Source organism: Lepidochelys kempii, chromosome 13, assembly GCF_965140285.1.
Source record: "Lepidochelys kempii isolate rLepKem1 chromosome 13, rLepKem1.hap1, whole genome shotgun sequence".
Classification (NCBI taxonomy): domain Eukaryota; kingdom Metazoa; phylum Chordata; order Testudines; family Cheloniidae; genus Lepidochelys; species Lepidochelys kempii.
In genome coordinates this window covers 11,081,769-11,102,732 of record NC_136392.1, presented here as the reverse complement: position 1 = coordinate 11,102,732, position 20,964 = coordinate 11,081,769, and the positions used below count along the sequence as shown (strand labels likewise).

At 39.1% G+C, this 20,964-nt stretch overlaps 1 protein-coding gene across 5 annotated transcripts in view; it reads left to right on the top strand.

Annotated features, from left to right (window-relative positions):
- The window catches only part of GNAS (GNAS complex locus), a 252,695-nt gene extending 235,277 nt beyond the window's left edge, over nucleotides 1-17,418 (top strand). For all 5 annotated transcript variants that reach the window (XM_073309219.2, XM_073309220.2, XM_073309221.2 and 2 more), the window contains 7 exons: nucleotides 1,957-2,011; nucleotides 8,205-8,278; nucleotides 10,559-10,617; nucleotides 11,666-11,786; nucleotides 12,283-12,413; nucleotides 13,332-13,399; nucleotides 14,675-17,418. In XM_073309219.2, coding sequence (XP_073165320.1) covers nucleotides 1,957-2,011; nucleotides 8,205-8,278; nucleotides 10,559-10,617; nucleotides 11,666-11,786; nucleotides 12,283-12,413; nucleotides 13,332-13,399; nucleotides 14,675-14,821 — 655 coding nt within the window. In that variant the 3' untranslated portion in view covers nucleotides 14,822-17,418. The remainder of the gene's footprint in view (nucleotides 1-1,956; nucleotides 2,012-8,204; nucleotides 8,279-10,558; nucleotides 10,618-11,665; nucleotides 11,787-12,282; nucleotides 12,414-13,331; nucleotides 13,400-14,674) is intronic.
- The last annotated feature ends 3,546 nt before the right edge of the window (nucleotides 17,419-20,964 follow it).

The following is a 20,964-nucleotide window of genomic DNA, read 5'->3' as shown; positions in this document are numbered from 1 at the left end:
CTTATGAAATATACATTGTCACCACATGTTCCTGAGACTGCAGTTTTAAAAGCAGAATGCCTTTATTACCTGTTGAACCGTTTGTCTCGTCTGAATCCATAGATAGTCTTACCCTGAACACCCTGATTTTTAATTTTTTTGAAATGGTGTTTGTTTTTTACTCTAAACATCACATACTATTTGATTAGTACCCTGGAAGGTTTGAGAACAAATCGGGTATGAGCAGTGGCGTACAAGTTTCCCTACACTGCTCTGTTTTCATGCCTTTAGGTCTACCTCAGTCTTCAGCAGTACCGCTGTGAAAACGTTGTCAATAGGAGCTGCTTTTTAGGTGTAAATTTTTTTAAATAATGCTACTACTGCTTCCTAGGATATAGCCAAATGTTTCTAAACTTGCAAACCTGGAAATGTGTAAAAGTCTGATATGGGTATGTAGTGACCAAATTTATTGCTGGTGACTCTTCACTGGCCTGTGGGAGGAATTAATCATTTTTGTCCAGTTCCCAGTGCACAACGTCTGCTTCACAGAGCCCGTGGTAGAGTTGGTGCTAATTGCCCCTATCTGTAGTCTTAGCAGAGTGACCAGTGAATAAATAAGCATGGAGACTGAGATGCTTTCTTGACCCTAGAGAAGGTCAACCAGGTGAGGGTTGAGCATTGTTCAAAGAGTCTGTAGGAACAGGAGGGCAAAACTTGTATTTCCACTACTTGTGCTATTGCTGTTCTATGGACAGAGGGGTTTGGTCAGAAGGAATTTCAATGTGGCATCTTTCAAAAATACGGTGCTTCTAGTTTGTAGTAAATTACCAAAAAAGCTAACTGCAGAGGTATTTTCAGGCCTCTCAGTAATATGAATATGGAGACTGTAAAAGTGTTGTGTCGCTTGGATACCTACTTGGTATGACAGGTGTGATGTGGATAAGTTTGTAGTATAAAATCTGGATATTGCTGTAGGCAGAAATATTGAGAATCTATGAAAGGTGGGCTGAGAGGGAAGAACTTTCATATAGTTGAGTTGCATTGGTGTCAACATACACTAGAGCCTGTTCTCTTCATCCATTGTTTGTCTTTGTACTAGTGGGGTATAAAGCATATATATTAAGGCATTTTCTTGATAAATGTGTGAGTATTTTGCAACTGCTGTGAAACAATTAATTAATAAAGCGGCATCCTGGGATTTTTCCTTCCGGTTAAAATGAAAGGAAATCAGAACGGAAGGATTACTGCTAAAGGCATTTTAAAGACCACATTAGCCTTGATATCTTCTTTAGTTGTATTAATCAATTTGAGTAATACATATCTTGTTATGGCTAATTAATCTTCCGTTGCCTACTCTGGTAAGTAAACTAGAAACACTTCTGCAAACAATCAAAGGACAGATCAGTCCTACCTTACTCTGAACTTCATTAGTGACATAATTGGTGCAGGGATTTCACCCATTCTTTTGAAATAAAGTAGTAAAGTTTGATTTCAAAACAGTGTTCATGTCTTATTTTTGTAATAACTAAATGCAATGAAAGAAATATTTTGCCTAATGTTCTAATGTTGGGAATAGCAGAGTATCATAGCACAAGTTATGTTAATGTTTAGATATTGCTATTTGTCCACACGGTTTGTAAAAATAAAACTACATGTGTGTTTCTTAACAATTAAATTGTTTTCCTGAAAATTGCAATGAGATTATCAGAAGAGTTGATTAAATTTGTGTTCCTGGCCCTCTGCTGGTTAGCGGTAGCCAATGCAATTCTTTTTATATTGCTCTTGCAGACACAGTGCCATATGTATGTTAAATAATTTACATCACCTCAGCATTTTTTGTATGTATGAAATGTAAGACGGGGGTGGGGACGACCCAAATGCCTGATAGCCTATCTTTTAGGTGAAGTGTACTCAAAAGTTGTACTTAAACTTTAGATACAGATCACAAATTTATTTGACAATGAATTTTTTTCCCAGTTTTCTAGACAAGATTGACATAGTCAAACAAAATGAATATACACCATCTGACCAGGTGAGTAAAATTTATATTAAGTAATTTTATAACCCAACCACTATCTATTTCCCATTGCCAAGAATAACTGAGCTTTGAATTTCACAATATATATTTTAGCTTCCTTTTGTTGAATTGGCAGCTGCAGTCTCCATGATAGATGCCAACCTATGTTGTATGATGTTTAACATTGCACTGAAAATAAAGTTTACATTTATATGCTTTGATCTCAGCTCAAGTGTATCAGGAGCAAAGAACTGTGACGAGAAAAACTGCCCAGGTTAAAGTAAAGGTCAAACTTCTGCAGTAGTAAAAGCCTTCCCTTGTAACCAGTGGAATTCGAGCTTCATAAAGTCAACTCCACCAGCTGAATAACTGCCATAGATATTCCTTCTTAACTTAAATTTGGTTTATGCTTTCTCAGTCCTCCTGGCTCCCACTGCAAACTAGCTCTCTACATAAGGCAGGGGGCCACATTGCTGACCATTAAAGATTAGCTTTCCAGCCCTTTTCATACATGTTACCTGTAAAATCAGAGGACTGCCTTTTATTAAACTGAATGGCAGAATAGCCTACCAATCAATAGTCTATCAGTTTAAAACAGCACTTTCTACAGGACAGTATTGTTGTAGTGAAAATGTAGTCTGACTCAGTGTTTTGTAATTAAAGGCAAGTGTCAATAGCACTGGCAAACTTCCTTTGCAAACAACGCTGGCTTGGGATCAGTGCATTCAGAGCTAGCAGAAGCTAAACTCCAGGCATGTTCTGCCCAATCAAAGTGAAGTTATCCTATTTTCATAATATGCCCACTTTCATGCAGAATCACTTCATTAGTTACCCAAAAAAAAGTATGCTTAAAGTACAGCTAGTACTTCAGTTTCTAAGATTTAAATTAACATTATGGTAGAATATGCAAATGTAAAACTAATTGGGCTAGGGAAACTGTGGACCAGTTATTACTCCATAATGCACAGGAGCCTGGATAAAGCCAGCTGTTGTCAGTTTTTGGTACGTAGCTGGACTGTACTTTATATAAGCAAAATATGTTGCAGTCCTTGATTTTATTTATTAACATGCTGTTCAACAACAACATCCATTTTAAAACACTCAAGTCCATATCCAAGCCCTGATCCACATAATGGATCCAACTGCAGCATCGGGGCCAAAAATTGCTCACAAGACTTATCATATGCGTGGCCCAGCGAATAGATATCTAGACAGCAGAACAACAAAGCTTTCACATTCTACTAAAACAGTCAAACAACTGAACGAATTTTAAAGGTCAGGCTGCTATGGATAGATTAGAATCAACACCCTCCCCTTGAAAAAAGAAAAGGAGTACTTGTGGCAGCTTAGAGACTAACCAATTTTTTTGAGCACTTCATCCGATGAAGTGAGCTGTAGCTCATGAAAGCTTATGCTCAAATAAATTGGTTAGTCTCTAAGGTGCCACAAGTCCTCCTTTTCTTTTTGCGAATACAGACTAACACAGCTGTTACTCTGAAACCTCCCCTTGAAAAGAATCCAATTCCAGTAGACCAGAGGCTGTAGTAGGACATGTTTTGTTAGGATTTGGTAGAGCTTTCTATTACTGTGGCTTCTCTAACAGTACTTGATACTTCTAAACATTTCCCTATATCAAAATAGCCTTTGATTATTTCTTTAGAATCTGTTGCAATCCCTTTAACTCATATCGAACAAAATATGGTTCTTTATGTGAACTGGCCAGCTCATCATAAATTAAGAATGTGATCCTGTGACTGGATCCATGCAAGCAGACTTCCTGTACCTGTGCAGAGTTCCAGTGGCCTCCACGTGGGCCATAGGGATCTTCCATTGTAGATCTTAAGGCAGGATCAGGGTTCAAGAAGTTTGAAGAAGTAGAAAAGTCAGTTTTTAATTACCACAAAGAGAAAAAAGAGCATTCTGACAGATTGCTTCCTCTTCAGGTGGAGACCCTCCTCTTTATGAGAGAACCGTTTCTCAAGTTACCAGATAGAATGGTCATAAAATAAGTGTAGTCATTTCTGATTTGTAAGTTTTCCAATAGTTGATGATGATCTGAAATTTAATTCATGCCCAGTGTTATCTAACCCCTGTTTTCAGCAAGGATTAGAAGTGCAGACTGACCTTTACCCACTTACAGCTCTGATTTTCTTTGTCCCTTCTAAAATCACCCTTTCATCTAATTTCCTCTAATAGTCTAAAGTTCCTTCAGGGTTCTTCTAATAGTCTTTCCAGAGTTACTGGAAAAGAGCTTTGTATACAGCAGCTTTGTCAGTGTGCTTTATTATTAAGACAAAGTGGGTGAGGTAATATCTTTTATCAGACCAGTTGTGTTTATGAAAAATACAAGATCTGAAGAGCTCTGTGTAGCTCGAAAGCTTCTCTCTTTTGCCAGCAGAAGTTGGTCCAGTAAAAGGTATTTCCTCACCCACCTTGTCTCTCGAATATCCTGGGATCAACATAGCTACAACAACATTTTATTTCTGTCACTATAGGGATTGTAGCTTTTGTTTAGTTTGCAAATAATTTGAGCTTTTGTTTGAGGACCAAACCACCAATCCCAAGACACAATGCACATGCACTTGACTTTGTGCACATGAGTAGTCCCATAAAGCGTGCACATGAGTTTCTGCAGAACAGTAGCCAAAAATGTTAGGCCATATGAAAAAACACCTCCCAGAAGAACAAAAGTTTTAACAACGAAAAGCGCCAGTGTGGACAGCGTTTAGTCGGTGGGGGACGCTCTCCCACCAACAAAGCTACTGCCCCTCACTGGAGGTTGTTTCATTTAGTCACCTGGAGAGCTCTCTCCCAGCGACAAAGAGCAGCTACAGCCCAGTGTGCACCTTACAAAAGCACAGCTGTAGCGTTAGTTTTCCCAGAACTGTTTCAAGCAACAGTGATGAGGAGAGACCAATTTGCATCTTTTGCTCTTGAGATTACTTGGGGGTCAATTTACTCATTTATCCATCTAAAAGCTGAGTTTCTTAAAAACTATTTATTCTTTTTTTAAAAAAAAATTGGGATCAATTATCTGTATTAAAAAATAAACACAGATTACCTGAAAAGTTTCTTTTTGAATTGCAAAGATTAGCCTGCAGATATTAAATCATAAATGTAATGTTTCAATTTTGTATTGGAGGCCAGTGATGGCAGGAGCTTTGTGTATTATTAATTATGTGCTTGTTTGGGACCACTGACCACTTCAGTGGAGCTTCATATATGTGCGGGAGAATGCCCATCTGGAGTAGTGCTTCACTTCAGACATTCTGAAGATGGCCACTTGTGTTTTGAAACTTGCACTGATTCTAGAGCCTGACAGCTTCTAGTTTTTTCAAATTTCATTTGTTAATTATCAGATATTTTTTAAAAAAAATTATTCCTAACAAATGGATCTAGTTAGAATATTTCAACATACATATATCAAATAAAATAAGTGTTCAAGAAAACTAGCAAGTTTGCAACAATTTGCTCTTAAAGAAGTGTCTGTAAAATGCAGCCATTTTGTTTAACAGTATTGTCTAACCTTTTGGATTTTGTATAGTTGTGTGACTCTTTAAGCTTAAACAGTGACTAACTTATGATTCTTTTAATATAAGATCAGTGCAATAAGGGAGTGGCTTTTAATGCACTCATCAATTCCTTAATATTCTACTCCATTCTTGTGGTCTTATCTGTATGGTCCAAATGTAAGATCCATTTGTAACAGTGGCCAGTACAGTCTCAGTAATAGCAAGATCAGTAACCATGGTAGTTTAAGTCCTGGATTTTAAAAACCTTCAGTCAGATTCAAAATAATGTTTCCTGTTAGGCTTCAAATAAATTAAATCTTGAAAGTTCATGTTCTATCTATATCTATTTGCGTCTATGTTAATTACCCTTTAGGCCAGTGGTTCTCAAACTTATTTTTTCACGGACCACTTGAAAATTGCTGAGGGTCTTGGTGGACCACTTAATGATCTTTCCAAATGTTGTTTGTACCGTTAGCTAACTATTGTAAAGCTCTTTGGATAAAAGTGCTATATAAAAAAACCTAATTAACGTGATTTTTTTCTACAAAATAAAAGCACACAACTCATATTTTAATATCAGTAGTCTCTCCCCCACCATGGCAGCCACCGAGCTGGGCTGGGAAGGAGGGGGTTCTCTCACCTGCAGCTGCAGCCCTAGAACTGGAGCAAGTCTCCTCTTTCTCTGGCTGCCGCAGCCCTTCACATCCTAAATTCCCCCTAACCCTTCTTCTCACCCCACTTCCCCCCCCCACCTCCTATTTCCCCCACCTCACCCCACTGCCACACCTACCCTCTATTCCCCCCAAGGCCACCACCTCACCTTACATGTGCATCTTCTCCAGGGTCCAGGCACCTAATTAGTGGAGTCACGCCTGTGCGGCTCCACTAATTAGGTGGGCAGCCCTTCATTCTTTCGTGAGCGGCCACCCAGGTACATTCCTTAGAAGGAACTATCTGCAGATCACCTGAATGGAGCTCGGACCACAGTTTGAGAACCTCTGCTTTAGGCTGTCTACGTGCTTTCCAATCCATACAAAACACCTCTGGTGGCTTTTGTTTATGTAGGCCAATATCACAACTTTCCGACTTTATGGGTGTCTCACTTGTTGGCAGCTCTGGGGATCTGATTGTTTTGTGTCTCTATAGGAAAACCCTAATATGATCACATTTTTAAAAATCTGTTTCACATAACATTCCATCATTTGAGTTCCTAGTTCTTACCAATAATAACATGAGCCTCATGCTTTCCCTAGTAGCCAGGTATTGGGAAGAAGGGGAGAAATCTTCCATAAAGTGCCGCTTCATTAAGGTTATTGCCGCCCAGTGTCTGGAAGCTCCTTCTAACCCTCCTCTTGCAAGACTTAGCAACACTGGGTTTGGGAGAGAATCCAGGCTGCAGTCTGTTTAGGGCTTGGGAACAGGCCTGGAAGTGTGGGCAAGTTCATGGCCCCCAACCCCTCAGCCAAAAGCATTTCTAGGAAGTGTAGTGTCAGGGGGTGTTGGGGTGTCTAGGCCTCCCCAGCATGACACACTGGGAAGGGAAGCAGAAAATAAGCACATTTTTCTCTGATAAAAGGAGAGAGAGCGGATGGAGGCAGGAGCTGGAAGTATCTCCCAGTGATTGGGAGAGCGCTGCCTGCTTACATCTCCTTTAACCCTCAAGTCTCTGGGGAGAATCGGGAACCTCAGGAGGAAGAAGCCTCTTGTGTTGCTTTGAGCTTTAATATTAGACTTTACAGTTTGGTTTTAAATACTGCTCCCCTGGGGCAAGTCTGGGTTCTCTGGAGAAAGAAACCCTATGGGAAGAGCCATGTTTGACTTAAAAGGAACTCCAGTGGGAGGCGGGGGGTAACCATTGGGGAATGTCAGCCAGATACATTCCTGAATGTATGAAACCATAATAATTTTGGTTATTTGGTAGATAGTTGCTCCTTTTTTGAACAAAAATGTGATGTTTGGGATGACAATTGCTGTGTGGCATCTGTTGTCCCTAACTATGCTTCACCAAGCTACAGGATAAGCAAATAGCAGTGTGAGCTCAGTTATCTATTTTGAAAAGCTTAACATTTTATTATCCATATATCAGCATGTAAAGCATCTACTTTTCTCAAGGTGAGCCTGTTCCATGTAGCCTCTCAGTCTTAATCCCTCACTATAGGGCATGGTGCTATCTCATGTGGGGAAACAGAAATGTAGGTTATTTTGCACTCCTGTGTGACAAAGCCATCCACTATTCGCCTGCATGTTTAATTTTGTTGTCTTATGCTCAGAAGTTTATAGTCTGATTTTTAAAGGTGGTGCTGAGCATTCACTGCCCCTCTAAATCAGTGGAAGTTGTGGCTTATCACCTGAATGTCAGACCTTCAGTGGATTCTTATAAGATTTAGTAGATCTGAAGGCCACATCCTCAGAAGCGCTCAGCACCTGCGTTTGCCATTTTGCAAATGTTCGTTGCTTCTCAGGATTTGGCACTCGAATTCTGATTGTGCAAATGCTTGTTAAGCATGTGTACAAATTTTTAGGATGGGGGTCTTTGATTCTCAACTTCACCCAATTTCACATACGCTCCGTTTCTCTACAGCACTGAGTACAAGAGCAGCACTCAGCAAATTATTATATTTTCTTTTCAAATTTGGAGGTTTGAAGAATAATCAAATCACTGCTTTGAATAAATGACTTTTTCTCTTGTTCTCTAGGACCTGCTGAGATGCAGAGTTTTGACATCAGGAATTTTTGAAACCAAGTTTCAGGTGGACAAAGTAAACTTTCAGTAAGTATCCTTCTTCATTTAGTATTCCGAAGAATGACACCTGGCAAAAGTGATCAGGCAAAGAGGAGAAAATGCCATTTTAGGCCAGTTTATATGCTGGAGACAGCATTCGTATTGCTGAATTTAACACTTAACGGAAAGCAATTATTTTCAGATACTTCTGTCTAAGAGCTTTCCATTTTAAGTTTTAAAAACACCATGGGAATTGGCTGACCGCTTTCTGCTTTTGATTTAATGCCAAAGAACTGGTGGGTTTTTTTCACAAGTTTTGATAAAGCTTTTTGATAACTTGATTCTCCTTTACTCTGTCTTTCTATAAGCCTGAAAATAACTTCCCTGCTGATTCTGCTTTTTTTAAATGGCAAACATCTTTTCTTCGGTTTTAATGCAGCTGACGTTAAAATTGGTACTGTTTTGTTTAGCAACAAATGTGTATATAGCATTTTATCCTACCAAAATATCTGTTTTGTGCATTTGTATCAACTTCTCTGATAATGCAAAGCCAGAAGAGGAAGCAGAAAATGCACTTTTATAGATAATATTAAAATAATGGGGCCATGTCTAGTTATTTTTTTAATTGCTCAGCAGTAGAGTTAAAAGAAGATATGTACACACACACACGTTTAAAAGAAGATGTATACAAAAACCATTTTATTGGACCAATTCTGCCCTCTGATAAGGGTCTGCAGCTCTCGTTGTTCTCAGTGGAAACCGCATATAATTTGTCCCACAGAGCACAATTTTTTAAAGTAGTCACTTAGGCCCAATCTGTACAGGTGGGTCACTGCATCTGAGTGGAGCCCTCCTGATTTCAGTGGCACTTGGTGTAGGCTATGGCATCTGCCTAAACATATCTCACTTTTAAGACTGGGACCTAAAATTGTACTCTGGGATCTTGTTATTTGCTTCAGCACTAAGAGTCTGTCTACACTGCAATAAAACGCCTGTGGCTGGCCTGTATCAGTTGACTCAGGCCGTGGGGCTCAGGTTGGGGGGCCATAAAATTGCAGTGTAGTTGTATGGGCTTAAAATGGAGCCCAGGCTCTGGGACTCTGACCCTCACCGGGTTTCAGAGCCTGGGCTCCAACCCAAGCCCAAACATGTACACCGCTGTTTGTGGCTCCACAACAAGTCACCTGACCCAGGCTCTGAGACTCACTGCCACAGGCCTTTTTGTACTCTCTGCACTGTTACCTAGATTCTTTTTCCCGAATCTCTTCATTTTATGACCTAATCTCTAATTTAAACTCTGGAGTTGGTCTGTACTCTGCTTGCCTTTTTAATTCTGTTTTGGTTTCCTGTAGTTTCCTTTTCCTCTTCTTCCTGTTGCCTTTCATATTATCTCTTGGAGAGTGTCTGTCAACCAGTTTTATCTAAATATAAAAGAACAGAGAGAAACTTTTCTTTGAACTGCTTCTATGCCTCCTTTTCTTCCAGGTCTGTCGTGTTCCATATATAACAAAAGTTTAAAATCAGTGTACTGACAAAGCTGTCCAAAATCTGTGTGTGTATCAGAGTAACAGAAGGTGCACGCTTTTCGCCCTTTTCCAGTTTATAAGGAGCTGGTGCTTAACGGTTGTTTGATGGCATTGACCCAAAAATGCTGACTCTTAAATATCAGTCTGTTATTGTTGAACCTAGATCTACAGTATCTGTGTAAGGAAACCTCTCATTGTAGTAGTTTTATTAAATGTCTCTTTGATCAGTGAGGACAAATAAGAACCCTGTGATATGCTTCAGCAATTCTAGCTTTTCTTGTCTTTTTAATGCAAAAGAGGGAATGGGCTTGTCTACATGAAAACTTGGTGGGCGGCAAGCCAGGTATGAATGTATAGCTGACTAAGTCACTGTGTGATCCTGCTACCACGTATTAAAAGTTTGATAGTGTGCTGTGACGTACTGCTATTTCAAATAGAACTGTAATACTTTTAGTGTGCCATAGAGAGTCCATCCACACGGACAACAGTTCATGTGCAGTTGTCTTGCGTTCCGTAGATTTACATCCCAGCTTGCCGCACACTAACTTTTCATGTAGCCCTAAAAGTACTACATTACTTTCTGGGGTGAAAACCTCTTTGCACTGACAATTAGGCTGTTACTCCTACCTGCAGATTCTGGCAGTCCTTTGTCTCATTAGGTTCTAAAAAATGGGGAGTCCTGAGGTTGTTTACATGCTCTGTTCACATACAGCATTTACCCTTACTTTAAATACTGTATGTCCGAGTCAGGAGAGCAGCGGTGTTTTTGTACAGTAAGTGACTAAGATTTTTTCCTCTTTAGCATGTTTGATGTTGGAGGGCAGCGAGATGAACGCCGAAAATGGATCCAATGTTTCAATGGTAAGATTTGGGATTTATTTTTTTTATCAAATTTAAAAAATAAAAGTTCATTGCAATAGTTTAATGTAAATAACAGCACATGATATTTAACTCCTGTCCTCTTTAGTTGTCTGAAATCATAAGGTGTCTCTTTGAACAGACAGATTGGCTGGAATTTGTATCATCATGTAATCTACTGTAACTGTTCTGAATGTCTTGAGTGAAAATTTGGGTGGGAAGGAAAGAAAGCTGGGTAAATTAAAATAGTTTATCCAAACTTCCTGCTGTCATTTAATTCGTTCTCCTTTTTGTGAGTTGCCCATGAATTTCCAAACTCTGTCTGTTCTGTCTTAACAAGTGAAGGGCTACATGTCTTCTGGAGAGGTATAGCATAAATACGGATGATCAAATTAGAATGCCACATTATTGTGTGTGAGAGAAGCTATGTTGATGACCCAGGAGATGCCACTCTTCCAAGTTAAGAGTGAACCATTGCCTCAGTATGGTGCTAGGGAGCCCTTTGGAGGTTCTGTCTTTTGGATAAGTTGTAAAATTGAGGTCTGGAGTGGCACTGCTCATAAAGTTTTCCACTGAGTTTTGAAATTGTTGCACTTTCTTAGGCACCCATGTATTTCTGTAGGACAGCTTTTAAAATAATCGTATAGAATGTGTTAGGCCCTGTCTAAATTGATCAGGAAAACGCTAACCACCTTGCTGGGGAAAGCTCCTTGGTAAGCTCCTTCCTCTAGAATGGCACTTAAAAGTCCTTCGCACTTTTCTCAAGAGCTGGACTGTTAACACTTTTTTTGTGTCCTGGCCAAAATTCATTTTGAGTAATCTAGTCTTTCGTAAATTCCCCCTGTAGTTTAAATTGTCCATAGTCCTCTGTGTCCTGAACCTAATGTGTGTGAGTTTTGTACAGCTGCTGCATTCCCTCCCCCTCTCCCCAAGGTGTCTGTATATCAGTTGTGTGTGAAGCATTTCTTTTGTTCACATAATTTTGTAAAGCTAAATCTAATCAAAAATTTTCGGGATCTTGATGTTAACTACTGGGTGTTACTTGATTTAGATGTGACTGCTATCATATTTGTGGTGGCCAGCAGTAGCTACAACATGGTTATACGAGAGGACAATCAGACCAATCGGCTTCAAGAAGCACTAAACCTCTTCAAGAGTATCTGGAACAACAGGTCCATGAATTGAAGTTTTATCATTAATTTCACATGCATTAGTAACACTGTGTTATATTGATAAAGTTAATCTTTGATACAAAGTGCACCATTTCTATTTCTGACATGGCCCATTCAATCATTATCTTTGATCTCCACTGTAAACTTGCTATATGGAATCCTAACATACAGTATTAAAATCTAAAGGAAGAAAACTACACAGTATTGGAAAAATGGAAGTCATAAAACTGGAAAAAAATAAAATAAGCTTAAGAAAAACTGTGATAGTACAGAATATGAATATATTCTCTAAAGCAGTGGTTTTCAACCTTTTTTCATTTGCAGATCCCTAAAATATTTCAAATTGAGGTGTGGACCCCTTTGGAAATCTTAGACATAGTCTGTGGACCTGCAGAGGTCTGCAGACCACAGGTTGAAAACCAACATTATGTTTTTTGTTATTGGTGTTTAAGCTCAGCCATACATTCTAACAATATTTGGCTTCAATTTTCTTTAGGTGGCTACGGACCATTTCAGTAATTCTTTTCCTGAATAAACAGGATTTGCTAGCAGAGAAAGTTTTGGCAGGGAAATCTAAAATTGAAGACTACTTTCCAGAATTTGCTCGCTACACTACACCAGAGGATGGTAAGAGCATTGTTCTCATCTTTTTAATAAACCAGTATCATCAAAGTACCACTTCCTTGGACTATAGTATATGTTAATTGTGTACATAACATTTATTGGAAGTTTCAGATAAACTTTAAAGCAAGCAAATTTCCAGCGTTGAAAAAATGTTCAGTACCTTTCGGACAAATTGTAATTTAAATGTTTCTTCAGTCCCAGTAGAGGACATTATCTGTTGGACATACACAGAGGGATCTCAGCATGCTAGCGTTTTATTATGCACTTTGTTGCTGGACTCCACTGCAGCCTCAGTGCAGTGGTGGGGTGCAGCAGTGTCCTTTGAGGTGCAAGATTCCATGGGAACACCCTTGCTGTGTGTGAGAGCACTGAAGGTTCATTTTGTCCCTTGTCCCAGGTGTGGTAGGTAGCAAGAAGTTAGAATAACTAAGTGGGGTCAGTAATGATCCTTAAAAAAAAAAAAAAACTCTCTAAGGAAGTTTCCATCTCATATTATGTGGTTACTCATCAAATAAATATACTTTAATGCCCATCAGCCTTCCTTTATCTGCAACCAGAGTAGTTCAGCTCAACCCAGTCAATGGCATTAGGGGTCATATGGTTCTGCAGGTTACCTGTAAGTTTCTAACCGAAGCTCGTATTTGCACTAATATTTCCTTAAATTCTGACATTATGGGCACCATCATGTTTTGTTGCTTTCCTGGAGTCTTGTTGTTTTAGATACCATATTAGAGACTAGAACTATAATATTTTATATTAAGAAAATTGTTTCTATTGCTACTGAGCAGAAAACAAAGACTAGTTCATAAAGTTGATAGTCAGTGGGTAAGTTATGATTTTCAGAATCATTACTGTGAAACACCTACTTTAACAAATGCTTATTGTATTATTATTGTTATTATTATTATTATTATTAACTAGCAACACCAGAGCCTGGTGAGGATCCCAGAGTTACAAGGGCCAAGTATTTTATCAGAGATGAGTTTCTTGTAAGTATTTTCTTTTTTCTATGTATGTTTTTCTGTCATACACTTAACTGTGTTTTAATATTGCAGAACTGTTTGCCTGCTGTACAGTGGCTTATATTTAAGCTGTGTGCTATGTAATGTACCCAAGCTAGAGGTTTAAAAGGTGTTGGTTATTTTAGCTACTTTTCATATATTTGTTTAACAAGATGCACAGTTAAATGATTAGAATAATTGTGGAGAATCTGTAATTCTCAAATGGGAGATAATGGGTGAATCCCTAACCCCACTGACCTCAGTAGCAAAACTCGCATTGACTTCAATGGGAGCCAAGATTTCATCCACTACGTCACTTCGAAAGGAAGTTGTGATTCAAATCAATATATTATCTGCTGAATATTAATATTCCCTTGTATCATTCCTATCATCTCATTAGCCAACTGATTAGTTGTAGTAACAATTGTTTAAGTATTTGTACAATAAGTACCTGAATTGGGTGTCATTATTATTAGAGATACTGAGCATTGCAATAAAAATTGGGACTCATCTATACCAGAGCCAAAAGAAATACTGAGAGGCTGTGTGTAGTTTGTGAAGAGGGGCTGAAGATTCACATGCAGGCAAAATTCAGCGCTCTGGAGGGGGAAGTTCACTATGGGAGTTGTGTGGGCCAGTTCCCTCCCACCTGCACATAAATTTCCCTATTAATGTGAATCAGTGAAGTTCTCATCTCTGTAGCTACAGTTCAGTTCCCAAATACTCAATTTTTCCGCAAGCAACCCTGTTCCCCTAAAGTTAAATCCTTGGGGTGAAAACCTGATCCCACTGAAGTCAATGGGAGTTTTGCCACGGACTTCAGTGGGCTCCAGATTTCATCTTAGAACAACAGTTCTCAAACTGTGGGTCAGGACCCCAAAGTGGGTTGCGACCCCATTTTAATGGGGTTGCCAGGGCTGACTTAGACTTGCTGCAGTCCGGAGCCGAAGCCTGAGGGCTTCAGACCTGGGCAGTGGAGCTCAGGTTACAGGCCCCCTGCCCAGAGCTGAAGCCCTTGGGCTTCGGTTTTGGCCCCCACCATCCATGCAGCGGGCCTAGGACAGGCTCAGATTTCAGGCCCCCCCCTTCTGTTGTTGTGTAGTAACTTTTGTTGTCAGAAGGGGGTCGTGGCGCAATGAAGTTGGAGAACCCCTGTTTTAGAACTTACATAATGTCCTCGCCAATATTCATCTGAGGCTTGAGAGGTTCATTTTTCCAGACAATTTTATTTTGACACACAATTTCTCTGTATTATTTCTACAGAGAATCAGCACAGCAAGTGGAGATGGAAGACATTACTGCTATCCTCACTTCACCTGTGCAGTGGATACAGAAAACATCCGGAGGGTTTTCAATGACTGTCGGGACATTATTCAACGGATGCACCTTCGCCAATATGAGTTGTTGTGATGGAGAGCACTTTTTTCTGTGTTTTGGACTCCTTATTCCTTATTAAAAAAAAAAAAAAAGAAAAACAAAAAAGAAACAAAAAAAACCCTTGCCCACATAGGGTGGAAGAGAACTGTTGCAGTCTCCCTCTGATTTGCACCCCTCAACTTTTTCTCCTTGCTGGACAACAGCAGCACTTCTAAGCTTGCTTGTGTCCCCCTCAGACAGTTTGAGATGGCACCTAAAACTTAAAGGCCATTTTCATGGTGGGTTCCCTAACACTGTTGTTAACAAAATTAATTAATTAATGAATTAAAGGCCCTGAATGTGGAGCACCTGAAAGGATTGGGGATAAAATTAAAAAAGTAAACAAAAAAATGGGGAGAGAAAACCTTAGGTAATTTAGCACTGTTGTGGGCATAATCATATAACCCATAATTTCAACTTTGTATCCATTCACTGCATCAGACAAAAGAAGGTGCCAAGTCACAGACCAAGTTTGAAGACAGACACTTGAGTTTGGTTCTCTGACTGTAATGTGGCTTTGAACGGAAATACTGACAATTCTACAACAGACCTAGACAGTGCAAAAACTAACCGCTACCTTTCAGAAGGGTATTTTTAAATCCAGTCTTGGTGGTCTTAAGATGACCATGGACGTTATGAATTGAACTGCGTATGGCCTGTGATTGCAGAAAGAGTTAACCACACACTGTTTTCCGTTTGTCCACTGATGATCCTGTCTGCTATAAAAATCATTATCTGGACTTTAGTCCTCATGGTCTTTCCCTTCTTTTTCTTCTCCCCTGCCCTCATTTTTTTATTTTACTGCTGGATTATTATTCTTGTACAGACTGTAAAATGTATTATTTTGTACAACTTTATTGAAAAAATAACTTGTAGAAGATCTTTGTGCCTTGATTATGGCTGTACCTGTACAATGAGCTAAGATGTAAGTATGTTTGATTGCGCTGTACAGCTTTGTCAACCCTATCTGCAGCATTAGCTCAAGGTAGGGAAAATTTATCTGTAGTTTAGTTTTTCTGGTTTATAAAAGAAGGAAAAATACTGTTTAGTAAAAAACAAAAAAACAAAAAAAAAGTACAAATTGTGCAAACTTAACCACTTTAAAAGTGAGGTCTTCAACAAGTGACCAGATGTTGCAGCATCATGCTTTTTAATTTTTAGCTTTAATTCATTTAAATCTCTATCCAAATGCAAAACATGGCTTGTTTCTACATAAACCAAATTTTGCTACAAATTATAAATGTTAGTCTTTGGTCATTCATAGTCCTTTTCACAAAAGTCAAAAACAGAACAAAAACAAACACATAGGCATCATGCAGGTCTGCTGACCATCTGTAGACTGGGCCAAACACCCCGCCAAACTCGACTATCCTGCGTGGGCATAATACTACAAGAATGATAAGGTGTATACCACCCTTGGATTTGGTCACTGAATTCCAGTTTCAAATGACATTTTTATCTCTCTTTTAATAAAGAGATACCTTAGAACCTTTTTATTTTATATTAACTATATAAGTAGCTTAAAGTGAAGATGTGTGGATTTTTTCTTAAACTTGAATAATTTATGCAAATTATATGCTTAGAACAACATGTGGTACAGTAAAAAGAAAAAAGAGCAAAAATCACTGTAGCAATAAGAGAGCATGTAATTTTAGTAACTACTACACTGCTTTATATTTTATACCTAGGTGTTTTATGTCTCTGTGAGTGTATTACTTTTTCATGTGTCTAAACCTACGTGTACAATTTGTACAAAGTCAGAAATTACAGCTGTAATAACACATCTAGAACAGTGTTAGCATATATTACTCAAACGCCCTTCTCCACTCCCTCCCTCCTACTTACTCCCCCAAACCAATCTGGATCTTAATGCAGTGAATTTTTTAAAAATTACCTCTTTGCCTTTCACACTAGCTCTTTTTTCACAAGATGTTAATTACTTTTTGGGAAGAGGTCCAATTTAAATTAATGCTAGGGTGTGGTCAGCAATGTATGTGTGGCTAGATTTGCTACAGGTACCAGATGCCTTTTAATGTTACAAACTGTAACCATTCAGAATTGAGAATTTTTTGTTGTTCTTGATTTTGTGGCTTCCTTTAATGAGGAAATTAACCACCTGGTCCTTTTTAACACATGTAGAAAGCAAGGACTTAGTGTTGGTAATATCTCATTCCCCATTTGGTTCAAAATGACTAGTGATCTTTCAGAAGACGTTAAATTGTCTTGAAACTTTGGCTGCAATTGCTAATCAGATTTGAAAAACCTGTCTGTCCAGTTCACAATTTGGAAAGCTGCCACCTAAGCTTTGTGAATCGGTAGAAGAGCCTGACCCAAAATAGCCCTCACATTCTTCAATTGGAATCACAACCTGGAGGTTAAGGGTTGGGGTTTCAGTAGGTAAAAGTGGGATGGGGAAAAAAAGGAAATAAAACATGAGCCTTAATTTTTGTTACAGGAGCAAAAACCTTTTAAGTTTAGTGCCAACCCTTATCTTTTTAAGCCTGGAGGCAGTTGGTGGAAGCATCAAATTTATATACAAGTGGGGGAAATCTAATGGTAAGGAATGGTTTCAGAGCAGCAGCCGTGTTAGTCTGTATTCGCAAAAAGAAAAGGAGTACTTGTGGCACCTTAGAGACTAACCAATTTATTTGAGCATGAGCTTTCATGAGCTACAGCTCACTTCATCGGATGCATTCAGTCGAAATGCATCCGATGAAGTGAGCTGTAGCTCACGAAAGCTTATGCTCAAATAAATTGGTTAGTCTCTAAGGTGCCACAAGTCCTCCTTTTCTTAATGGTAAGGAATGTAATCTCTGATCTGAGAAAAAGAAAGCACCTCCTCTTAAAAATAAAAATGTCAAACTCCTTCCTCTGACAATGACAAGGATACACAAGCATATGTAACAAAGAAGAAATAGATAAGACAATACTATTTTAAGAAACTTTCTGATAAAGCTTTATATGAATGGAAATGTTTAGGAGATGCTTTTTTTGAGAGAGAGAGAGAGAGAGAAGGCAGTGTATTGAAAAGTCAGGTTGCACATGTATGGAGTGTGTGTGTGTCTTAATGTCTCAGTATTGCCTTTGTTAGTTTCTTTAGTAGTCCATGCAGTTTGGTGGCCTGGTAAACGCAAGTCTTATTTTTAACAGCTTTTCTTTTTTGTTTTGTTTTTATTTTTAATACAAAACCATAAAGCTTTAATGCTTGCTGTTTAATTAGTAACTGTGTTTTCTTCTGTCTTTAATTTAGTAGCCATAATTTGAAGTTATTTGAACCATTCCAACTTAATGCTTGCTTATATTTTCTTAGTTTTGTTATTTTCCCTCCCCTTCCCTCATTTATTTATTTGAACTTCTTGTTTTCATAATTGAGGACTTTCACCTTTTGTCTCATTCACCTGTTTGGGAATTTCTGACCCTTACATCCAAGACTTTACTCATTCTACTCAGTATTCATTGATGCTGAAGTGTAAGATACCTGCAAATGTAAACACTACCACTTCTATTAATAAAAACAAATACAGTGTTTTAGGGGCACATTTGCATCACTATAGTTAAGGTTGTGTCAGTATTTCCATTATAAACCCATAGGGGAGTCTATACCTTGGCACCAAATTGCCCCAGGCTAAATCTTGCCATACAAGGCTTCTGCTCAAGCATGATTTGGAGGGTTGGTTTTTAAACAATTTCCAACACAAACTTTTGGTTCTGTTTTAAATTATACAACTGTTTTGTTGGACAGGGGTTGATTTTAAAAAAATGATTGGTTCAAGATATTTTTGGCACTTGTATAACTCAAAAACGGTTTTGATTTAAAACATAACCTTTGGCAAGCCAGTAATCTACCATATGATCTGATCACTTTGGGTATTTTGTAAAAATGATGATAATAAATGGTAGCAGTGTCGTGGTTTCAAAATCAGCTACTGTGCATTTGCAGTAACTTATTTCAACCCAAGGATTTTGAACAGTGTGGACTTAGTGTATATGTGCAGCAGCCAGTGTGATACAGTCAATAGTCATGTCTCCAGAGGTGCTTTCTACGGTCTGTTGAGGGAAATAATCTATTAACTGTGGAGGATTTACCCTACAAACCCAGATAGCTCAGACAGCATCAACAATGATTTTTTTAAATAGAGGGTGACATCCTGGCCTGACAGAAGTCAATGGGAGTTGTTTTCTTACCACTCACTTCATTGGGCCAGGATTTCACCCAAAGTGTGTGAATGGGGACTAGCATGAGGAACGGGAGCTCATTCCTGTTGTCTCATACTGCACACTATCAAAATTGGTACACACAGAAGAATATTTTTAACCAATAAATCTATGCATAGATTTATCATTTGTTTATAGACGTTTTTGTGGTGCTCATCACTGTAGTATCTGTGCACCTTATAACCATGAACATTCCTGTGAAGTGGGATGTTTGTATTAAATCCCCATTTTACGAATGGGGAAATGAGGTACAGAAAAATGAAATGATTTACCTAAACCACACAGGAAGCTGGTTGCAAATTTGGGGCTAGAACCCAGGTCATCCGAGTCCCAGTCCCGTGCCTTAACAATGAAACCATTGGTTATTGGTGCTATATAAATGCTGAAGATAGATAAAATAATTATGAGCTATCAAATAATACAAGTTACATTGGAGGGGAAACCCCGTCTATGCCTTTTCGTACAATACATGTGTTTATCCATGTTGGCAATCTTAGCACTGAATCCTTTTCCCTGTGAAGTCAATGACAAAACTCCTGTTAACTTTAAAAAGCAGAATCGGGCACATCGAGTGGCATCAGTGGCAGCTGAGGGCAGTCAATAACTTACAAAACTGGACGCTTGTTCCTTCATAACATATGTTGTGTTTGTACCACCATGAAAAGTATTTATAGGCAAAATCTCTTTGCATTCACAGAGGAAAACTGTACCCCTTTCCTTCAGCTTGGTGTTTCTGAAAGTTCAGCATTAGGGGGAGGAACCTTCTTCTGCTTTAACAAACTTAGAAAAGCTTTTGAAAATAAAATAAGTTACAAAGGGGATTTCTGAACCTCAGTTGGTGAAACTCCTGACACCAAAAAATGACCTCATTTGGAGACTGGCAAGGTGGGAGTCCCAGCATAACATACGGAACTAGTTTCCATCCTATGTTAATATTGGTGAAACCATCCAAAAATGAAGTTAATCGGTTTGTTTAAATATTAAGCATGCAAGATGGTATTTCATTTCTTAGGTCAGTGTTAAAGCAGGATGGGAACTGCTTTTGAGTATCAACCTGTCAGTGTCACACAGAGGTCAGTAAATGGCAGCCATCAGTATTGGGCTCATAATAACGGTTGTACATAATTGTATTTTCAGTTAAATTTCTTTATTAATGGTGAAAACTGCTTTTCATCCTGTCTACTTTTAATGTGCTGAGCAAAGCTGAAAAGGATTTTGGGGTGATAGTGAATCACAAACTGAATATGGGTCAACACTGTCATGCAGTGATGAAAAAGGCTAATATCATTCTGGGGTGTATTAACGGGCAGAGCAGTCCCTTGGGTAGGGTGAATCAGGGCAACTGCTCTGGGCCCTGCACTTTGGGGGGCCCCGCAGGCCGATGCGATTGGCCAGCGCGATCGGTCCCGGAAGACACAGGTGCAGGAACTATGAGAGTGGGGGGTGATGCAGCACCCCTAGGCTCTCAGCTGCCTCCCTGGGGTCCCAGCTGCTGCCCTGCATGCCCAGGGCTCTGCCCAGCTGCCGATGCAGAGCAGGCCCCCAAGTCGGCGGGGGCTGATTTGTACCAGGCCCCACCCCCCCCCTAGAGACAGCCCTGTTTACAGGAGTAGTGTATGTAAGACATGGGACATAATTGTCCCACTCTACTCAGCACCGGTGAGGTCTCAGCTGGAGTACTGTGTCCAACTTTGAGCACCACGCTTTAAGAAAGTTGTAGACAAATTGGAGAGAGTCCAGAGGAGAGCTGCAAAAATGATAAGTTTAGAAAACCTGACATATGAGGAAAGGTTGAAAAAACTGTGAAAAGAGAGATGTCTGAGGGTGGACCTGATAGTCTTCTAATATTTTAAAGGTTTTACAAAGAGGTCGATAATCAATTCTCCTACATGTCCACCAAGGGTAGGAAAAGAAGTGATGGG